Source organism: Alosa sapidissima, chromosome 18 (assembly GCF_018492685.1).
Source record: "Alosa sapidissima isolate fAloSap1 chromosome 18, fAloSap1.pri, whole genome shotgun sequence".
In the NCBI taxonomy this organism is placed as follows: domain Eukaryota; kingdom Metazoa; phylum Chordata; class Actinopteri; order Clupeiformes; family Clupeidae; genus Alosa; species Alosa sapidissima.
Window position 1 is genome coordinate 23,832,969 of NC_055974.1, and position 20,604 is coordinate 23,853,572.

A 20,604-nucleotide genomic window follows, 5' to 3' on the forward strand; every position below is an offset into this window, starting at 1 on the left:
GTCTACAAGGGTTAAGATGATGATCTTCCCGATCAACAACTTTACATAGTGCAATATCAAGCGTCAAGGGCACACACGCGCAATGTCAGTGACTTCATTCTTCCTATTATAAGCAGTGTTAGCGTCAGAGTGAGTTTGAAGCCGTTAGTTTATGGCAGGGGTGTCAAACTCATATTAGGTAGTGGGCCAGATTGGTTGGAATGAGACCTTGTGGGGGCCGTCATTGTCATGGTCATTTTTCTGCATGGGTATCAGAGTGCTATTTGATTATATCACTTATGAGCAAACAAGTACACAATAATGCACTGCTGTCATATACTGCTCTCTCTTGAACATGCCCTACTTCCATGTTAGATTTTCTGCTTCTTCCTTCCTGAGGATGGTTTGTAGTGCTAGGTTATCAATTTATCATATCATAGAGATATTGCTTATAACACAGTGTTGAAGACAATTGGATGTGAATATCTTTTTTTCTAATTTTCCTTTCCTGCCCAAAACATCCGGGGGGGCATATGAAACCTGCTGGTGGGCCTGATTTGACACCCGGACCTTATGTTTGACACCCCTGGTTTAAGGTAAAAGAACTGCATTGTGCAGAGTGAGTGTGTGTGTGTGTGTGTGTGTGTGTGTGTGTGTGTGTGTGTGTGTGTGTGTGTGAGAAAGTGAGTTTGAAGCCGTTAGTTTAAGGCAAAAGAACTGCATTGTGCAGAGTGAGTGAGTGAGTGTGTGTGTGTGTGTGTGTGTGTGTGTGTGTGTGTGTGTGTGTGTGTGTGTGTGTGTGTGTGTCAGAGTGAGTTTGAAGATGTTAGTTTAAGGCAAAAGAACGGCATTGTGTTGCTTTAAGGCGCTTGTTTCCAGCTCACCTCTCGATGTCGGTCGCGGTCCTTGGACTTCTCCCGGACCCAGTCGATGGTGTTGAAGTCCTCGTAGGTGCCCACCCCTGGCACCGCCTCGTCCAACAAGTCCATCAGCTTGGCATGGCCATTTGTGACCCCGCTGCTACTGCACACTAGGAGGGACAAAAAGCACGAGGAACCATGAGAAACCACGACTTCCCACAAACTCACTATTGTCATCGTAATCATGAGGAATATTTTCCCTCACAAGCTATGAATTACCATTGTGCATATTCTGAAACAGGCCATAGAGTTTGTGTGCCAGGAAGCTGTTTATTGTTTTTTATTTTATTGTTTACTGATTTTTGCATTGAGCTCTTTAACATGCGAGGAACACGAACACGTACAGTATTCGGACCAGACAGAGCTGCTCACATGAGTCACACAGAGCTCAGATTAAGACAATAAACTACAGAACATCTGCAGGGAAGATGGCCTTTCACAGTCTCACATACATGCGGAAACACACACACACACACACACACACTCACAAAGAACATAAAAGAGGAACAGAATGCAAGAGGGAGTGGAAAAAAGGAAGAAAGAAATGTTCCCCCCACACCCCTGAGGAGACCCATGGAGCAGATTGCAAAACCCTGTGTCCTAGCACCAACACCAGACACAGTTATCCAACAGCACCACACACACACACACACACACAGTGTTATCCACCAGCACCACACACACACACACACACACACACAGTGTTATCCACCAGCACCAACACACACACACACACACACACAGTGTTATCCATCAGCACCACACACACACACACACACAGTGTTATCCACCAGCACCAACACACACACACACACACAGTGTTATCCACCAGCACCAACACACACACACACACACACACACACACAGTGTTATCCACCAGCACCACACACACACACAGTGTTATCCACCAGCACCAACACGCACACACGCACATCCACGAGCACCAACACAGACACACACACACACACAGACAGACACACAGACAGACACACAGTTATCCAACTGCCTGCCTGGTCGGGCCTGGGAGATAAGAACTAGGGCAAAAAAGACTAGTCTGACCTAGGTACTGACAAGGTAAACACATGCAGACCACACACACACACAAGGACCAAACAGTTCTCCAATGTGATAAGGGGATGCCAGGGAACCTAAATTGCCGAGGTTACAATGACATGGCTTTGAATGTGTTCTTCATAAGCAGTGCAGGAGAAAGAAAGAAAGAAAGAAAGAAAGAAAGAAAGAAAGAAAGAAAGAAAGAAAGAAAGAAAGAAAGAAAGAAAGAAAGAAAGAAAGAAAGAAAGAAAGAAAGAAAGAAAACATTAATAAACATATCCATGTTTGTTTTTAAGTATAGTATAAGTATAGTATATATACTCTTTTGATCTCGTGAGGGAAATCTGGTCTCTGCATTTATCCCAATCCGTGAATTAGTAAAACACACTCAGCACACAGTGAACACACAGTGAGGTGAAGCACACACTAATCCCGACGCAGTGAGCTGCCTGCTAGAGTGGCGCTCGGGGAGCAGTGAGGGGTTAGGTGCCTTGCTCAAGGGCACTTCAGCCATGGATGTGGGCATGGGAGAGCAGTGCTCAACCACTTCCCCGACCCACACACATTTTTCCTACTGGTCGGGGATCGAACAGGCAAGCCTTTGGTTACAAGCCGGTGGATAACACTGTGTATATATATATATATATATATATATATATATATATATATATAAAATATTTTATACATTCTAGATTGTGTAGAATTATATGAATTGATGTATGTATGTAAATAATGTTAAACATCAAAAAATGTTACACAGACAAGCAACAGCATGTTAACAGAGGAGACTGTGAGTTAAAACATGTTTATTTGGTACTCTGGTGGTAACGGAGAACACTAGTTAAACCTTTTTTATTTGGTGCTCTGGTGGTTAAGGACAACACTAGTTAAAACATGTTTATTTGGTGCTCTGGTGGTTAAGGACAACACTAGTTAAAACATGTTTATTTGGTGGTCTGGTGGTAACGGAGAACACTAGCTAAAACATGTTTATTTGGTGGTCTGGTGGTAACGGAGAACACTAGTTAAAACATGTTTATTTGGTGCTCTGGTGGTTAAGGAGAACACTAGAGGATCATGAGCACAACCACTGAGCCCCCGACCAAGTACAACATCAGAAGGTTATGAGAACAACCAACAACAAAAACAACAACAAACAGTTGTGCCTCTGAGCAAGGCACTTAACCCTGAGTAGCATCTGGGCTTCTGTCTGTAGTCAGTTCACTATAAGTCACAGCAAGAGTGTCAGCTAAATGACAACTTTGGGAGGACAAAAACAGAATGGAATAAAAAAAAGAATAAAAAACACTTCTCCTGTGCCGGCACTGATGCCCATGCTTACAACACAGGAAATGACATCAGTGTTGTCCTTAACCACCAGACTGTCGAGACTAGTATGAGAAACGTACATTGTGTGTGTAGAATGAAAATGCTAAATGGACTGCAATTAGCCTATAGCACATTTCTAATCAGTAGAGCATTCAAAGCACTTTAAAGGTGAATGCTTCAAACCTCTATTAGGGGTTGCATGCACTATTGCATGCACAGAGAAGAGAAGAGTATCCCTCTATCTAACTCTGAGGTAGACAGTGAATCAGCTAATTACCCAAAAAAGGTGGCATGTTCCTTTAAAGCGTCTATATTTTATTTTAAAATAAATAATAAAGCGCCTGTACATTATCCAGAAGTAAGCTCATTCGGCTTACAGTAACACATAAAGCATGTAGCGGTAAAGAAGTAACTACGGCGATGAGGCGGCAGTGGCTCAGGAGAGGAGTCGTCCAGCAATCAGAGGGGTGCTAGTTCAAGCCGAACTCCTCCTGACCCTGTCAAAGCATCCTTGAGCAAGACACTGAACCAAAGTCCTTTTAGGCAAGTCCCTCCACTCGGTGGCCATATTGCAACGCATTTTGGGCACTTATCAGGCATCTATTTCAGCAGAAATGCGTGTGTGCAAGGCTTCACGGCACCAACCTCGCTCCAGCGGCGAGATCACAACACATGATTGGCAAGATGGATTCACAACATACCACATGATGCGGAAGGGGCGGGATATGTGTAAAGACTAGTGCCATATTGGTGTTACCAACTAACCCTATGCCTTTCTATGGAGGATTTTTTTTAAGTGCTGTGTCTCCTTATTAGAAAGTCTCTGACTGATCCCCACAGTTCAGACCAGGAAGAAAGCGGTATTTAGCGGGTTTTGAAGCAAAATTATTTGATTAACGTATACTATGTGTGGAGAGCATTCACTCACCATCGTTCTCATTTTTAATGGCGGTGGCCTTTAGAACCTTTTGCATCTGAACTCTTCATATGTTTGCTTTGCTGTTTTATAATATGATGATCATGAGGACCAGCCTTGAAACAGCCAACACAAGTGCTACTGGGTCCATAGGTCAACAAGATCTGAAGGCAAAGCAGGTGACTACAGTGTCAAAGACCGTTCGTCAAAAAAGACTAGTCTGACCTAGGTACTGACAAGGTAAACACATGCAGACCACACACACACACACACAAGGACCAAACAGTTCTCCAATGTGATAAGGGGATGCCAGGTAACCTCAATTGCCGAGGTTACAATGACACAATGACATGGCTTTGAATGTGTTCTTCATAAGCAGTGCAGGAAAAAGACAAGGAAAGAAAGTAAGAAAGTAAGAAAGAAAGAAAGAAAGAAAGAAAGAAAGAAAGAAAGAAAGAAAGAAAGAATACATTAATAAACTTATCCATGTTTGTTTTTTAGTATAAGTATAGTATATATACTCTTTTGATCCCGTGAGGGAAATTTGGTCTCTGCATTTATCCCAATCCGTGAATTAGTAAAACACACTCAGCACACAGTGAACACACAGTGAGGTGAAGCACACACTAATCCCGACGCAGTGAGCTGCCTGCTAGAGTGGCGCTCGGGGAGCAGTGAGGGGTTAGAGGTGCCTTGCTCAAGGGCACTTCAGCCATGGATGTGGGCATGGGAGAGCAGTGCTCAACCACTTCCCCGACCCACACACATTTTTCCTACTGGTCGGGGATCGAACAGGCAAGCCATTGGTTACAAGCCGAAAGCCCTAACCAGTAGGCCACGGCTGCCCCAAGAATTTGTTTCCACCCAGTTTTGAACTGGGGACCTTTCGTGTGTGAGGCGAACGTGATAACCACTACACTCTGGAAACAACCTTGCACAGAAACGAGCCTTATGCTGCTACCCAGCATATCACATCAACACCTGTGACTGCTGAAAACTATGAGGAAATAAAGAACCAGTAAATACTCACTATACCTGCACTGAGAAACCACAAGCCATTATATCATAATATCAACAGCAGTATCTTGATCTGTGAGCTATCTTGCTTGTACAGCGTCAGCGGGCGGTGCTAGGCGCTATCCATAAAACTATTATGAGATTAGGGGATAAATAAAGCAATAAAACGTTAGAGAGAGCAATGAAATGCAAATCAGAACAAATGAAACAAACATCACAATGTGTACAACAGAGATTTTTATATATATATATATATATATATATATATATATATATATATATATATATATATATATATATATATAATACTATATGTGAAAAACACACAAAAAAGTAGATACTACACACAGGTGTAATGAATAATTGGTAATTAGGCAACAATGGTTAATGTTTATCGCAATCAGCTAATGTGAGAACAGCTGTGTTCAACGACATTCACAGCTTTTCAGTGACGGCCTTTGCTGAAGCATCAGCTCTGGTCTGAAGTATAAATACTCTTTTGATCCCGTGAGGGAAATTTGGTCTCTGCATTTATCCCAATCTGTGAATTGGTTAAACACAGTGAGGTACCCACCAGTGAGGTACCCACTAATCACGGCGCAGTGAGCTGCCTGCAACAACAGCGGCGCTCGGGGAGCAGTGAGGGGTTAGGTGCCTTGCTCAAGGGCACTTCAGCCGTGCCTACTGGTCGGGGTTCGAACCGGCAACCCTCCGGTCACAAGTCCGAAGCGCTAACCTGTAGGCCACGGCTGCCCTGAAGCACTGGTGTGAAGTCGTACGCAAGTAAAGATGAGCAAGGTTACCTGCGCAAGTTCACATAAGGACAGCGACAAAGGCAACAATGTCCTTTTGTATCCAAGCCAATTAACAGAAAAAATGTCAGATATCTCAATGAACCACAATGACATCAATAGATGGTAAGGTGTTGAGTGTGTTTGAATTTCCTTCCTTGTAGCATCCTTTTCTGCATTCCACAGTGTGGAGAAGTTCACCTTGTTTAGATAAATAACAATTCTATTTCCTTATTAGCTGCAAACTTGAGGTTGGAGATATTAAGGCAAGTCAAGTTTCTCACATACTGGAAGTTCAAGATATACAGCATTATGATTTTCTTATTCAGTTCTACGCTGGACTTGAATTACGAAATTCGGCACAGATACACAATTATGATTTTGGCCTATTGATTATAATGTGGTTAATTGTAAGTATAAGTATATTTTAATCTCTGCATTTAAGAAAATATAATCTCTGCATTTATCTTAATCCGTGAATTAGTGAACCACTCAGCACACAGTGAACACACAGTGAGGTGAAGCACACACTAATCCAGGCGCAGTGAGCTGCCTGCAACAGCAGCGCTCGGGTAGCAAGGAGGGGTCGGGGTTCGAATCGGCAACCCTCCGGTTACAAGTCCGAAGCGCTAACCGGCCACGGCTGCCAAATTGAAAGCTCTGTCAGTCGTTTTGGATAAGCATCAGCTAGATGACTAAATGGAAATGTAAATTCTTGAATTATTCTTAATTCTGATCACACTACATGAACTTGCATACGGTATACTATTTGGCATGACAGGGGCCAAATTGTATTGTTTTTTACTGTATAGTTTATAGGCTCAATGTCTGGGATAAAAAAAAAAAGCTTTTTTGCAGTGCTTTCATATTTCCTTGAAAAAAAGTATTTTGAGTATTTTCTAAATACAAAAATACAGTATTTTATTTTAATACATTAAAAATGAGGGTAGGCCTATTAGGTATTTTATTTTGAAATACATTCTGATGTATTTTTGCCCATCCCTGCCTGTTCCCAGCATTAGCACAACACTTTGCGATGGTTAGCTTGTCACCTGTGACGATATATGCTAGGCCTAAGTGACTGACCTATATGGGTGCGTTTGGAGATGCCTGATGAAATCAGACGTTGTTGCCACACACCTTGCATGTAGCTGTTCGCTTATTTCCTCTGTGCACGAAGTTATTGTAACCGAAAGTAATGATAAAAGGCACAACTCCGGGAGGACTTCTTGTCGCCATGGTCAATGCATTTTTTATCTGTGAGTGTGCGCACATGCGTTACGTTGCACATTATGGCAAAGGGGCCATGCCGCTCGTTATACGTTTTCCAAAGTATACTGTATGTTGCAATAAAATAGAAATACATGAATACATTTAGATTAAAAAAAAAGCAATAATTGCATGAAATACAGCTTGTTCAGGAGTCTCGAAGCGTCCGAGTCTAAAGTCTTTTGCGTGGAGTCGCAAGTCAAGTCTGAAGTCATTGTTTTTGCGACCTCATTGTTTTAGGCTAGTGAAAAATAAGGAAGAAGGATGTGGGGCGAATTGACAGGCTGGTAAGGAAAGCTGGCTCTGTAGTTGGAGCTGAACTGGAGTGCATCACTTCACTATCTGACAAAAGGACCCTGAACAAACTGATCAACATCTTGGACAATGAGTGTCACCCACTCCACAGCACTATTGTTAAGCAGAAGAGCCTGATCAGCTGGAGACTTCGCTCACTGCCTTGCACAACTGACAGACTGAGAAAGTCATTTGTCCCCCAGGGCCATTGAACTGTTCAATGCCTCACTTAAGGGAAGAGGAGAAATAGACTTCTCTGCATAGTCTGTCTGCCTCTTCACCCCCTCCATGTTTGGTACTGTCTGTCCACTAGCCACTTGTACTTGTCTTTATGCCTCACTGTTTGCGTGCTATATTAGCACATCAGCACATATGCATAACCCCCCCCCCCCCCCCCTCCATGCCACAGCCGAACTGTGGCCACACTTATACATTTTCTTAAATAGTTAAATATATAGATATATAGACTTTACTTTACTTTATTTCTGCACTGCTGACTTACTCATTTGCACTGTCACCATGACCACTATCACCATTGCACTACCACCATGACACTCATTCACACAGAGCACCTTAGAGCACCTTACTATGCACAGAGAATCACAGGCTCAGTCCCTGCCTCAGTCATTGCAAGCGCCTCTGATTTATTAATCACCACTATGTGGATACTGTTTTTAGAATTGATTTAGATTAAGTGTTAGTATAATTTGTATTTTAGTATATTTAGCATATTCTTTATCTTCTACTGTCCTTACTGCTTAGTTGTGTTTTTATATTATATACTTTAATTACTCTTTCTGCTGTTAAAGAATGTGTTTGTGTTGTATGTATGCTGCTGCTGAGACCTTGAATTTCCCCTGGGATCAATAAAGTATCTATCTATCTATCTAAAATAGTTTTCGCAAGTGCAAGGATATGTGGATTCAATTAATCATGTTTGCTATGTCATTAGATAAAATAAATGTTCAAAAAACTAACAAGTCAAAGAAAAGCTTTATGGGATGAGATCATAGAAGAAATATCTGGAAATGCACCTAGTTTATCTTTTATTTCTTTGCATTGTGCAGGCTACATTCACAAATACACTGCAAGATTGGCAGCCTAGTGACTTCTTTTCTGTGCTATATAGCCTATGCGACTCTCCGTACGGCACACCCATATTCAACATGACTCCTAACTTTGGTTGAAAGATTACAGAAGCTACAGTAGGTTTAGCTGTGACAATATCCTGGGTAATCCTAACAGCTAATGTTATTTTACACAGTATGCTAAAATCCGAATTTGAAAGCCTAGTCGCCAGTTTGTATGGCTAGTTTGCCTACTTAGACTCTAATGAAAAAGCTTTGTATGTCCCCTTTCTTCTTCTTGGGTGGCATAGCTGATCTACAAACCACAAAAAGGGGCAAACATGTACATGCTGAAGGGCAAAGGGAATATCAAAATGTTTTACTTTGGCCTTTTATGGGGTATGTATTGTCAGACCAGGGCTGGTAACTTACAGTTGTCATTGACATACCTGCTCGCTTGACTGCCACTGCAAAGTAGCCTGTGCATTGGCATTCTTCATGCTTGTAGCCTGCGTGTCAGATAACCCTGACGTTTCTTGTATTGTCGTGCTGGCTGTCGGAATGATCAGCAGTACAAATTAGTTCGCTAAAATATTGGTGGGGACCATTTTGTCATCTTAAAATTTTGATTAGGACTAGTCCTTAGCGTCCAACCCTAAATCTACGCCCATGCTTATCAGGCATCTATTTCAGCAGAAATGCGTGTGTGCAAGGCTTCACGTCACCAACCATGCTCCAGCGGCGAGATCACAACACATGATTGGCAAGATGTATTCACAACATACCACATGATTGGCACGATGTATTTACAACATACCACATGATTGGCACGATGTATTCACATATCAACTTTTTTGCAGCGGAAGGGGTGGGATATGTGTAAAGACTAGCGCCATATTGTCGTTACAAACTAACCCCATGCCTTTCTATGGAGGATTTGTTGAGTGCTGTGTCTCCTCATTAGAAAGTCTCTGACTGATCCCCACAGTTCAGACCAGGAAGAAAGCGGTATTTAGCGGGTTTTGAAGCAAAATGATTTGATTAACGTATACTATGTGTGGAGAGCATTCACTCACCATCGTTATCTCATTTTTAATGGCGGTGGCCTTTAGAACCTTTTGCATCTGAACTCTTTATATGTTTGCTTTGCTGTTTTATAATATGATGATCATGAGGACCAGCCTTGAAAACAGCCAACACAAGTGCTACTGGGTCCATAGGTCAACAAGATCTGAAGGCAAAGCAGGTGACTACAGTGTCAAAGACCGCTCGTCATACCGTGCAAAATCCAGACTTTTAATGGATAAACAGTAGGCACATTTCAGGCAGCTTCCTTTGAAAGGGCGGTTATGCTGCAGGTGGGCCCATTTGCCAGTGTGCTAAAGGCTAGGCACACCTCACACACACACACACACACACACGAGAGTCACGGAGTCACGGTGATGTAACTATTGTTGTGACTGTTGACACTGTGTTCCCGTCACCATCCTAAAAGCAGTGCGTGAGAAAAAAAACGATTAAAACCAACACTCATTTGGTTGCTTGATTTTGAAATGAACACCACTGAACTGGGTAGAAGAGAGAGTGACAAGTGAAAAGGGAGCAAAAAGGGAATGAAGAGTGACAAAGCAGAACTACAATGCCACTCAAATGAGGGAACTGTAGATCAGAACAGAATATACAGGGAAGCATGCTTTTGGAGTGAGTGAGTGAGTGAGTGAGTGAGTGAGTGAGTGTGATTGAGTGAGTGTGAATGTGAGTGAGTGAGAGATTGAGTGTGTGTGAATGTGAGTAAGTGAGTGATAGAGTGATTGAGTGTGTGTGAGTGTGAATGTGAATGTGAGTGAGTGAGTGTAAGTGTGAATGTGAGTGATTGAGTGAGTGTAAGTGTGAATGTGAGTGATTGAGTGTGTGTGAGTGAGTGAGTGTGTGTGAGTGTGGATGTGAGTGAGTGAGAGAAAAGGTGAAATGCGCTCTAGAATGCCAAAAGCAAACAATGTGGGAGGATTTTCTTCAACATTTCAACCCAAGTGATGTTATTTAATTTAATTCCCCTAAGTTCATACTTCTGAACAGGACCTCCTGCATGCCAGATGAACAGTACAGTATGGAGACTGACTGGCATATCATATACGCCAACCAGAAAAAACAGAACAAAACCACAACAAAAAGTGAGAGAGAGAGAGAGGAGTAGATGATAAAAAGAGAGAGGGGGGAGTAGATAAAAAAAGAGAGAGAGAGAGAGAGAGAGAGGAATAGATAAAAAAGACAGTGCAGCAGCATCGCTGACCAAAGCAAGCCATGATGTATAGCCTACACAGCAGTGATGTTCCTGATTGTCTTGTTCATTTCTCTTCAATAACTGTGGACAACACAGCACCAGAACCACACCGGATCTGCGCCAGACCAAGCCCAGAGAGAGGACAATGGGGGGGGGGGGGGGGACTTCCCAAATGCTTCTGGGAAAAACTTGGCATTGGAGCATTATACGAAAGCAATTTGGCAAAGACAACCTGTACGGACGGTTTGTTTTGATAAAACTGAGTGCAACTAAGACTATGTGTGTGTGTGTGTGTGTGTGTGCGCGCGCGCATGTGTGAGTGTGCGTTTTTAAGTGTGTGTGTGTGTGTGTGTGTAAGTGTGGTAAGTGTGTGTGTACTGTAGGCTGGGCTTCCTGGGAAAAGACATCCAATTCGGCAAGGTCTCCCATGTGTGACCGTGACCATGGAAACCTGACATCTGACCCCAGTATCAGACGAGCTCACTTCCTGTGCTTACATGGAGGCCTGCTCAACAGAGGCATTGCACTGACCTGGAGAATACTTAATCACACACACACACACACACTGAAAAGAGTCATTACACTGACCTGGAGAGGACTGGAAGACTGTCTGACACAGACACAGACACAAACACAGACAGAAACACAGACACACACAGACACACACAGACACACACAGACACACACAGACACACACAGACACACTAGTACTAGCCATTACACATTAGCTTCATTATTGCTGATTCCAAATGTTGTTGATTGGGTTTTATGAGAACCAACCTCTGACAGTCTGAAGAAGGGCAGTAGCCCGAAACGTTACTTGGTGATTAAACAGTCAACGTGGAGGTCAGTGTGCGGATTCAATTTTGTTCTTTTATGTTCTAAACGTTTGGAATTCGGCACCTGACAGTTTTTGGATGTGCACACCTCCTCACTTAGTATATATTTTGGACTATCTGACTATCCTATTTCACATTTGTGACAGCAGAACACTGGAACAGAATCCCATCCCATACTCAGGGCCTGGGGTTGAGTTTGTCTGGCATAGTCATGACGACCCGCATCTTTTTACATGAGAAAGAGGAACAGAAGAAGATCGGTCCTCCGCGGTAGCCTTGAGAGAAGTGGAACCATCTGCACTTCAGACCAGACTGCCGAATAAGACCGTACTGCAAAAGTGCAATAGCTGTGGGGTAACTGTGGGGTAGTTGGGCAAATGCAAGACAAAAACCATACATACATACATACATACATACATACATACATACATACATACATACATACATACATACATACATACATACATACATACATACATACATACATACATACATACATACATACATACATACATACATACATACATACATACATACATACATACATACATACATACATACATACATACATACATACATACATACATACATACATACATACATACATACATACATACATACATACATACATACATACATACATACATACATACATACATACATACAGTACACACAAACACATTCGCACAAACAGACAGGGAAGTGATGTCTGCAGAGAAGTGTGTGTGTGTGTGTCACAACAGGACGTGATACCGGCACACACACACAAACACACACACATACACACACAAACAGACACATACAACATTAAGACTCAAATTTGGCCTGAGACTGTCCAGCAGCAGGACACAGAACAGGCCAGCATGGAACACAGAACAGATGCTCATGATTTGGATGCAAAACAATTGAACAACACAAAGGCCTAGAGGTGCAGTCTGAGATTCCTATGAAAACACTTCACGTCACATTCTGAGAATCGCTCCATATCTTCCATTTTTCCAATCAGTACGCACCCTCAAAAAATAACTCTAGTGTTTGCACAACACACACACACACACACATCTTGCCAAATATATCCCCTCATCTATATTTTTTGTAAGTGAAGCACACTTTTACACAAAGCAAACCTTTCAGACCTTTAATAATGGACACATTATTTAGCCAATGTTCATGACTACTGATACACAAATTAATTGTACTCATTGCACATAGAAGCAGCATTTAGTGCTCATGTTTTCACATAGAAAAAGTGCACTGTTACTGTGATACTGTGAAAATCAAGGCAAAGACTGCACTTCCTACGTCAGCTGAGGAAGTTCAACGTATCAGCACCCATCTTGAAGGCCTTTTACTCCTGTGGAGAGTGTCCTGACAAGTAGCATCATCACTTGGTATGGGAACTGTACAGCCCGTGACTGCAGTGCCCTACAGAGTGGTGCGATCTGCCGAAAGCACCATCAGAGCACCTCTCCCTACCCTGCAGGAGACCTACAAGAAAATACTATGTACCAGGGCCCAAAGTATCTTAAAGGACTCCTCACATCCTGATCATGGACTTTTCAAAAGACTGACGTTAGGCAAACGTCTCTGCTGCTACAAGACCAGAACAGGGAGACTGAGGAGGAGCTTCTATCAATCCGTATTCCGAACACACACAAAAGACTATATAAACTACTTTTTTTTTTACACACTTGCACATGGACTGTACACACACACACACTGCACTTTTTTTTAAATCTCTCTTGCTATTTATTAAAAATATTTCTTAATCTTTCCTTCTTCACACTCGCACAGAAAAAGCTGAACACCAAACGAAATTTCACTACATGCTTTACGTAAGTATTGCTATGTATGTGTCAAATAAACCTCCTTGTAAAAACAAAGTGTTTGCAAAACATCAAACAAGCACACGCATCTTCAAACAGATCCTGTTCACTTCCATAGACATGTTCAGCATGGGGTTACAACCCCACAGCCTCTGAAGCTGCTTATATTAACAGCAGAGGCCACGTCGGCAGATGTCAACTTTGTGGTGGTAAACTTTCCACGAGTGCCTCAGAAGTGACCCAGAATACATATAAACTGAACCATTTCCGAGGTGATGGGTTAAGTCCTTGGCCCTCTGAGACCGACAAATGGCCAGATACAGGGTCAGAGAGAGCACCGACATTCTGGACTTTCCCTTTCTGACATAAAACGCACCATTTTCTACCTACATCCCTCGTATAACAAAATGAAACATAATGACTTCTCCCAGCCGTTTTATGAATTTACTGAATCCCATGATTTCACCAGGCCTGGAAAAATGGGATTTATCAATTTCATAACTTCCCCAGCACACTACAAGTTAAAGGTCAGTGAATTTCTCCTCACGCAGTTGGCCTGTTTGTGTCAATGTCAATTGTGTCCATTAACAAGAATCAGATGTGGACTGTAATGACCATATGGACTCCTCTTCATATCTGACCACATGGCCGTGATTTCACTGTCCTTGGATGTTTAAAGGATCTTTGAAGGATGCTCCACATTCTGACCCATATGCAACTGTGATCCAGGCCAGAACCGGGCCCAGTAGAGAGACGGATAGACACTCACTCCACCCATCACTCCATCCATCACTCCATCACTCCCTCCCTCCCTTTCACTCACTCACCCCCCTCCTCTCACTCACTCATTCACTCCCTCCCTTACCGACTCACTCACTCACCACTGGCCCCATGACAAGGCAGATGACCTGCTGGCTCCAAATGACATCTGATCACATGATCCCCTGCTAGTCTGTAATCCAATCACACGCAGCCTGACAGGCTGAGGACAGACACGGCCATGGAACTAGATATGAACCAGATCTGATTAGACTCACACTCGACTGGTGCTTGCTACAGCATTCCACTGGTGGAACCATGTCTATTCAATTATTATACAGAGAGAAAGAGAAAGAGAGAGTTAGAAAAAGAGAGTGACAGACAGAAAGGAGGAGGGAAGATTGAGTGTGTGTGGGTGTGTGTGAGTGTCAGAGTGAGTGTGTGTGAGAGAGAGAGATGCATATCTATGCCATGTACTGTATTCCAAGCATTCTCTGTGTAAATGTAAGTTTAAATGTTCTGCTTTGGCAATGCAACAATATTTGTCATGCTAATGAAGCTCACTTGAATTGAAATTGAACTGAATTGAGAGAGAGAGAAAAATTGACAGAGGGAGTGATAGAAAGAAAGGAGCAGGTAAGGTCTCTGTGTGTGTGTGTGTGTGTGTGAGTGACAGACAGAAAGAAAGACAGAAGTTTCTGTTCATGTGCGTCTGTGTCGTTTACACATAATGTCCGCATGTAAGCATCATATCTGAATCACCCGAGGGGTTAGACATCCGTTTGACAAAGGTCCGCGTATAGTGCAGAGGACATTTCTGAAAACAGTTAGAGCGAAGAGTTGACAGGGAGTGATAGAAAGAAAGCAGAGAAGGTGTGCGCGTGTGTGTGTTTGACACATGAACAGACAACTAGGTCTGACTTGAGTCATGCGAATCCAGTCCTGGCAATAGTATTCCACTGGAACTATGTCTATACATTTACTATCAGAGGGGGACAGAGAGAGAGAGAGAGAGAGAGAGAGAGAGAGAGAGAGAAAGAGAGAGAGAGAAAGAGAGCAATATAAAGAGATGAGCAGGGAAGAGAGGAAGAATGGAAGAGAGAGATGGAGAGGAGAAAAAAAAAAAAAGGAGGGGGTAAGAGAGAGCGGCTGAACGCATGCATTGGTGTCCTTCCTGGGTCGCCGCCTGTAACTTATTTTCCTTTTTCCGTGCTATTCTGGGAACTGGTTCCACAAATTTCACTCAGTTCCTCTCCACATTGTCTGTCTGATGGTAAACCACACTTCTTTTATTTCCAAAAGAATTTACCCATACCCCCACCACAAACTCATGTATCTTTCCTTTCTCTATCTCTATCTCTTCCCATCTCTCTATCTATCTCTCTCTCTCTCTCTCTCTCTCTCTCTCTCTCTCTCTCTCTCTCTCTCTCTCTCTCTCTCTCTCTCTCTGGTCTGTAGCCATGCAGCATACTAATGCCACAAACTCATGTATCTTTCCTTTCTCTATCTCTTCCCATCTCTCTATCTCTTCCCATCTCTCTCTCTATCTCTCTCTCTCTTCCCATCTCTCTATCTCTTCCCATCTCTCTATCTCTTCCCATCTCTCTATCTCTTCCCATCTCTCTCTCTCTCTCTCTCTCTCTATCTCTCTATCTCTTCCCATCTCTCTATCTCTTCCCATCTCTCTCTCTATCTCTTCCCATCTCTCTCTCTCTCTCTCTCTCTCTCTCTCTGGTCTGTAGCCATGCAGCACACTAATGGTGCAGGCTGCTGCAGTGGCCATCTCTCTCTCTCTGGTCTGTAGCCATGCAGCACACTAATGGCACAGGCTGCTGCAGTGGCCATCTCTCTCTCTCTGGTCTGTAGCCATGCAGCACACTAATGGCGCAGGCTGCTGCAGTGGCCATCTCTCTCTCTCTCTGGTCTGTAGCCATGCAGCACACTAATGGCACAGGCTGCTGCAGTGGCCATCTCTCTCTCTCTCTCTCTCTCTCTGGTCTGTAGCCATGCAGCACACTAATGGCACAGGCTGCTGCAGTGGCCATCTCTCTCTCTCTCTCTCTCTCTCTGGTCTGTAGCCATGCAGCACACTAATGGCACAGGCTGCTGCAGTGGCCATCTCTCTCTCTGGTCTGTAGCCATGCAGCACACTAATGGCACAGGCTGCAGTGGCAGTAGCAGCAGGAGCACCGTGCATCTGCACCAGTGAAAAACATGCCAGAGCAACCACAAGCGACAACACCAGGTTTGTGTACACACACACACACACACACACACACACACACACGCAAGATCATCACACACACACACACAAGATCATCACACACGAACACACACACACACACACACACACACACACACAGCATCAGTTTACCATGGGCGCACTGAGCCCGTTGCTAGGTGGCAGATGTCTACTGACAATACTGCATCTCCATGGACAATCTCAGCTGTGATGTCACCTCTTCCGTTGCTGTCTTTCTTGCCGAGCTTATGAATGTGTAGTTGAACAAGCTTGGTAATACACAGAAAACAGCAACAAAAGCATCTTGTGGCATGTTCCATGAGACTTTCTCATAGTATTTTATTTATTTATTGTAGGAGGAATGCCTCTTGAGATGTGGCATCTCATGTTCGAGAGGGTCCTCGGTAGGACTAGACAATACAAAAGACAAGACTTTGCAGCACAACATACACATTCACTCGCATACAAGCTCCCCCTTGAAAATGATCTGGAACCAGTCAAACTGTCTCCTGGTGTTAGGTGACAGAACATTCCATCAGTCATACAGGACACAATGATGTGTTGATAGTAAATAGTGTGCTGCTGCGAGACAAAATAATATTTTAAAAGTGGTTATACCAGTTAGCCTAAAGCTTCCTTTTAGCTATCAGCTAACGGGTGTCACCCACTTTCAGTAAACTTTGCTAAGCTAGGCTAATAGTGTCAGACTGGATTATTGCACACACAAAGTAGGGTATCCTGATATCGGCAAATTAGCTAATTTCCCAAAATGTTGGCGTGCTCTTTTAGTTCAGCTGTAGAGAGTGCCAAGGGAAAGAGAATGAAATGCAGGAAACTGAGGGGGAAGATGAAGGGGTTTAGGAATACCAACCATCTACTCTCTCACACACACACACACACACACACAATAGCATAGAGCATGATGAAGAGGGCTCAACACCCCCCCCCCCCCCATGTTCAACTCAGCCCCTGCACAATGCTATTGTTCAGAATTACAAGATCCTGTTGTTGATATAAAACAAAACGACAGAGACACATACCATCACAACATAATATCTTGTCTGGCAACTTTAGCAAAGAGTGGGGCAGGGTGAAGGGGAGGGGAAGTGAAAGTTACAACACGGTTGTATGATGTATGAAAGCACTGAAAGGGAAGGGACAGGGACAAGGATAGGGGCGGACAGACAGGCAGGCACGCGCGCACACACACACGCACACACGCGCACACACACACACACCTGACATCTATACTAGTTTTACAAGGGGTATAAACTCATAATTGGCATACCTCAGAGTCATCAAATGGTCTTTAGTGTTTACTTTAGTAGACAGCAGTGGACCCATCAGGTGTCATGACATCATGACATCTCCCTCCTCATGTCAATAAATTGCCCTCATTGGACATAAATATGTAAGATTTCTCCTTTTCCCAATTCAACAATACTATATTACAGAGAAACTACTCTTCTACTTTTGTTTTATATTTTATTCTACTTACAGTGCTTGTTGTGTATTGTTATTGTGATGTTGTAAGTGGTTTTGGATAACAGCGTCTGCTAAGTAACCATAACCATTTTGCATTTGTAAGGCATTTGGCTTTTGAACTTAAGCATTACAACAACAACAACAACAACAACAACAACAACAACAACGACAACGACGAGGTCAACTGTTGTTGTTGTTATAATGCTTCAATTCAAAAGCCAGATACTGATGTGTAAAAAGATAAGACAGGTCGCTAGATCTTCTCGTGACTCTGTAACGCTTAAGGATTACTCTCGCCTACAGTCTTTAAATTAACTTGACAAACTAGTTCAGTTTGAGAATATATTAACATATAAAATAACGCCCACAGTTGACGTCGGTTTCTGTGTAGTTCTCACTGTCCTACCTGCGCCAAAGTGGTCCCGCTCGATGGGGGGTACATCTTCAGTGAAATCCAAGGTAGCACCGCTGATATCCACCATATCGTCGTCACTAGTCCCACTGTTGTAGTTGTCGTTGCAGAACCCCGAGTTATCCATATCCTCTATGGAAAAATCACACACACATAATCAAACAGTACCCAATGCTGAACCAAAGATACTTTAGTTTATCAACCACCGTCTCTGACTGAACCTTTGGCCACGGGTCCAAAGAACAGGCACGTTTCCAGACTAACTTACTGTTGCAATACCAACAGGCCCCTGCAGCTGTAAACTGTTCCAGTGACCCCAATACATGACTTTCTGAAGACCTACAAACTTTAGACCCAACAGAAAATGGACCAAATAACGCACCTCTGCAGTTGACATCTTCGTATTTTCTGAATGATATTAATGCATGCAACATTTCAAACCGTGAACCAACTAGCCGACTGCCACCACTTCCTTAAAACGGTTTGGCCAAGTATCCTCAAATCAACTTCACAACCCACTAACCTACAGATGATGACTAAGCTAAGCGGGCCAATAAGAAAAACACATTGCACAACCGACTAATCATTTGCCCAATGGAGTAGACTAGTTTAATGCTTAGTTAAACAGCCAATAGCAAATCGATGTCAGGAACATACGACAAACGTTATTGACAAGTTGTCATTTCGCTGAAGTCTCTCAGTTTTGACAGTTGGTAAGATGTGTCTTATCTAGATGGCTATGCCAAGAGTCGCCCTCAAATGATCTGTCTGCTTTCGAAGCAAATTGTCCTGCGAGGATAAACTGTTTCAGTTGAAAGACACAGCTAGCCTAGAACAAAAACTTTATCTGGGTCAACTAGCTAGAGTTAAACCAACTTCATCGGCTACGAACAAAGAGAACCCTACTGCATTTAGCTGGCTAAGGAACTACTGTTTCAAAGTTACATGCATAGTGGGTATCCATACCTTACCGGTGATGTCGGCTAATTCTTCAACAGTAGCCTGGTCTATCTTGTGACAAGGATTTAAAATGCTGAAAGCTAGCCCGCTAGCCAGCTAAGCTAGCTGGAACACCGTGAAGAAAAGAAATACAACTTATATCCCGGTTATTAGCTAACTGAGAAGAAAAACATGCGTCATTTCGAGTACGAGACCACGTCAGCCAGTTTCTCAGGATGCCATCTTACGTCCAGGCCTCGCCGGTGGCACTGATGACACTATCATTCATATAAAATAAACAAACGGAGTTGGTTGTGTCCCGAACGCCATAAATCCCTCTTCTGGAAAATGCTAGTGACACATATGCTCCCTAGTCCCTTCTGCAGTGGGAGCTATGCAGATACTAGCGCCAGCTCTGAAGTAGGCTCCACACTGCCCCCTTGTGTTAAGGAAGAGTGCAACGATTCCTGTCTGCGCAGCGAGACACTTTTCTGATCTGGTACTTTCCCATGTAATGCATCAAATTTGGATTAAAGGGGAGGGTGTCCTCGCTCCACATTTTGAGGAGCAAGGGGGAGTCATAGACCAAGTAAAAAGACTGTTGCTTCCGCTCTCTTCTATAGCAGCTGGACAATGTTTTCATCATTCAATACAAGCTTCTAAGTACTCCCTGAAATAAAAGCACATTTCATCCCACACTTCAACATTTATTTGTGTGAAGATAAGCATAGAGCTATTTAATATGGCTGTCATTAGTGCAGTACCATCATACATTAGACCAAGAGGTTCTCAGCCTTTTTTTGTGCTAAGGCACACCAAAAGCCAAACCAAAACGCAAAGGCACACCGACAAGTATGTTAGACACAGTATTATAGGCTGTAACAGGGGTGTTCATTTTTATGCTCATAGTTTTTCTATACAAAGTGTTCATGGGTCGAGTGTAAGACCCAAGGCATATGCTCACATGATGTTACCTGAGCTCTTTAAGTAAGACGCTGTGGTGTTTAAACATGCACCAACCAATCAGCCCAATGAATGAAAATGCATCGGTCGCATTTGGAATTCTGAGGGAACCAAAATGCATTGGTTTCCTCAGAATTCCACGGCACACCTCACTTTGCCTCACGACACACCAGTTGAGAACCACTGTGTTAGACACCACCACGGCCTGTGGGTGCAAGGTGTA

General features: G+C 43.1%; 1 protein-coding gene and 1 non-coding gene across 6 annotated transcripts in view; both read right to left on the minus strand.

Moving 5' to 3' along the window:
* LOC121690413 (H(+)/Cl(-) exchange transporter 5-like) overlaps positions 1-20,333 on the minus strand; it is a 64,481-nt gene extending 44,148 nt beyond the window's left edge. For 3 of the 5 annotated variants that reach the window (XR_006025059.1, XR_006025060.1, XM_042070947.1), the window contains exons 1-3: positions 18,862-19,415; positions 18,474-18,611; positions 864-1,009 (exon numbers count right to left, since the gene is read on the minus strand). Coding sequence is in view for 3 of the 5 variants with exons in the window: in XM_042070947.1 (XP_041926881.1) it covers positions 864-1,009; positions 18,474-18,611; positions 18,862-18,913 (336 nt within the window). In the remaining 2 variants the exon portion in view is untranslated. Of the gene's footprint in view, positions 1-863; positions 1,010-18,473; positions 18,612-18,861; positions 19,416-19,445 lie in introns of those variants that run through there. The other 2 variants (XM_042070949.1, XM_042070948.1) reach the window with 2 other exon arrangements.
* On the minus strand, positions 5,053-5,125 carry trnav-cac. Its single transcript has one exon. It is a non-coding gene; the product is annotated as a tRNA-Val (tRNA).
* Positions 20,334-20,604: the final 271 nt, after the last annotated feature.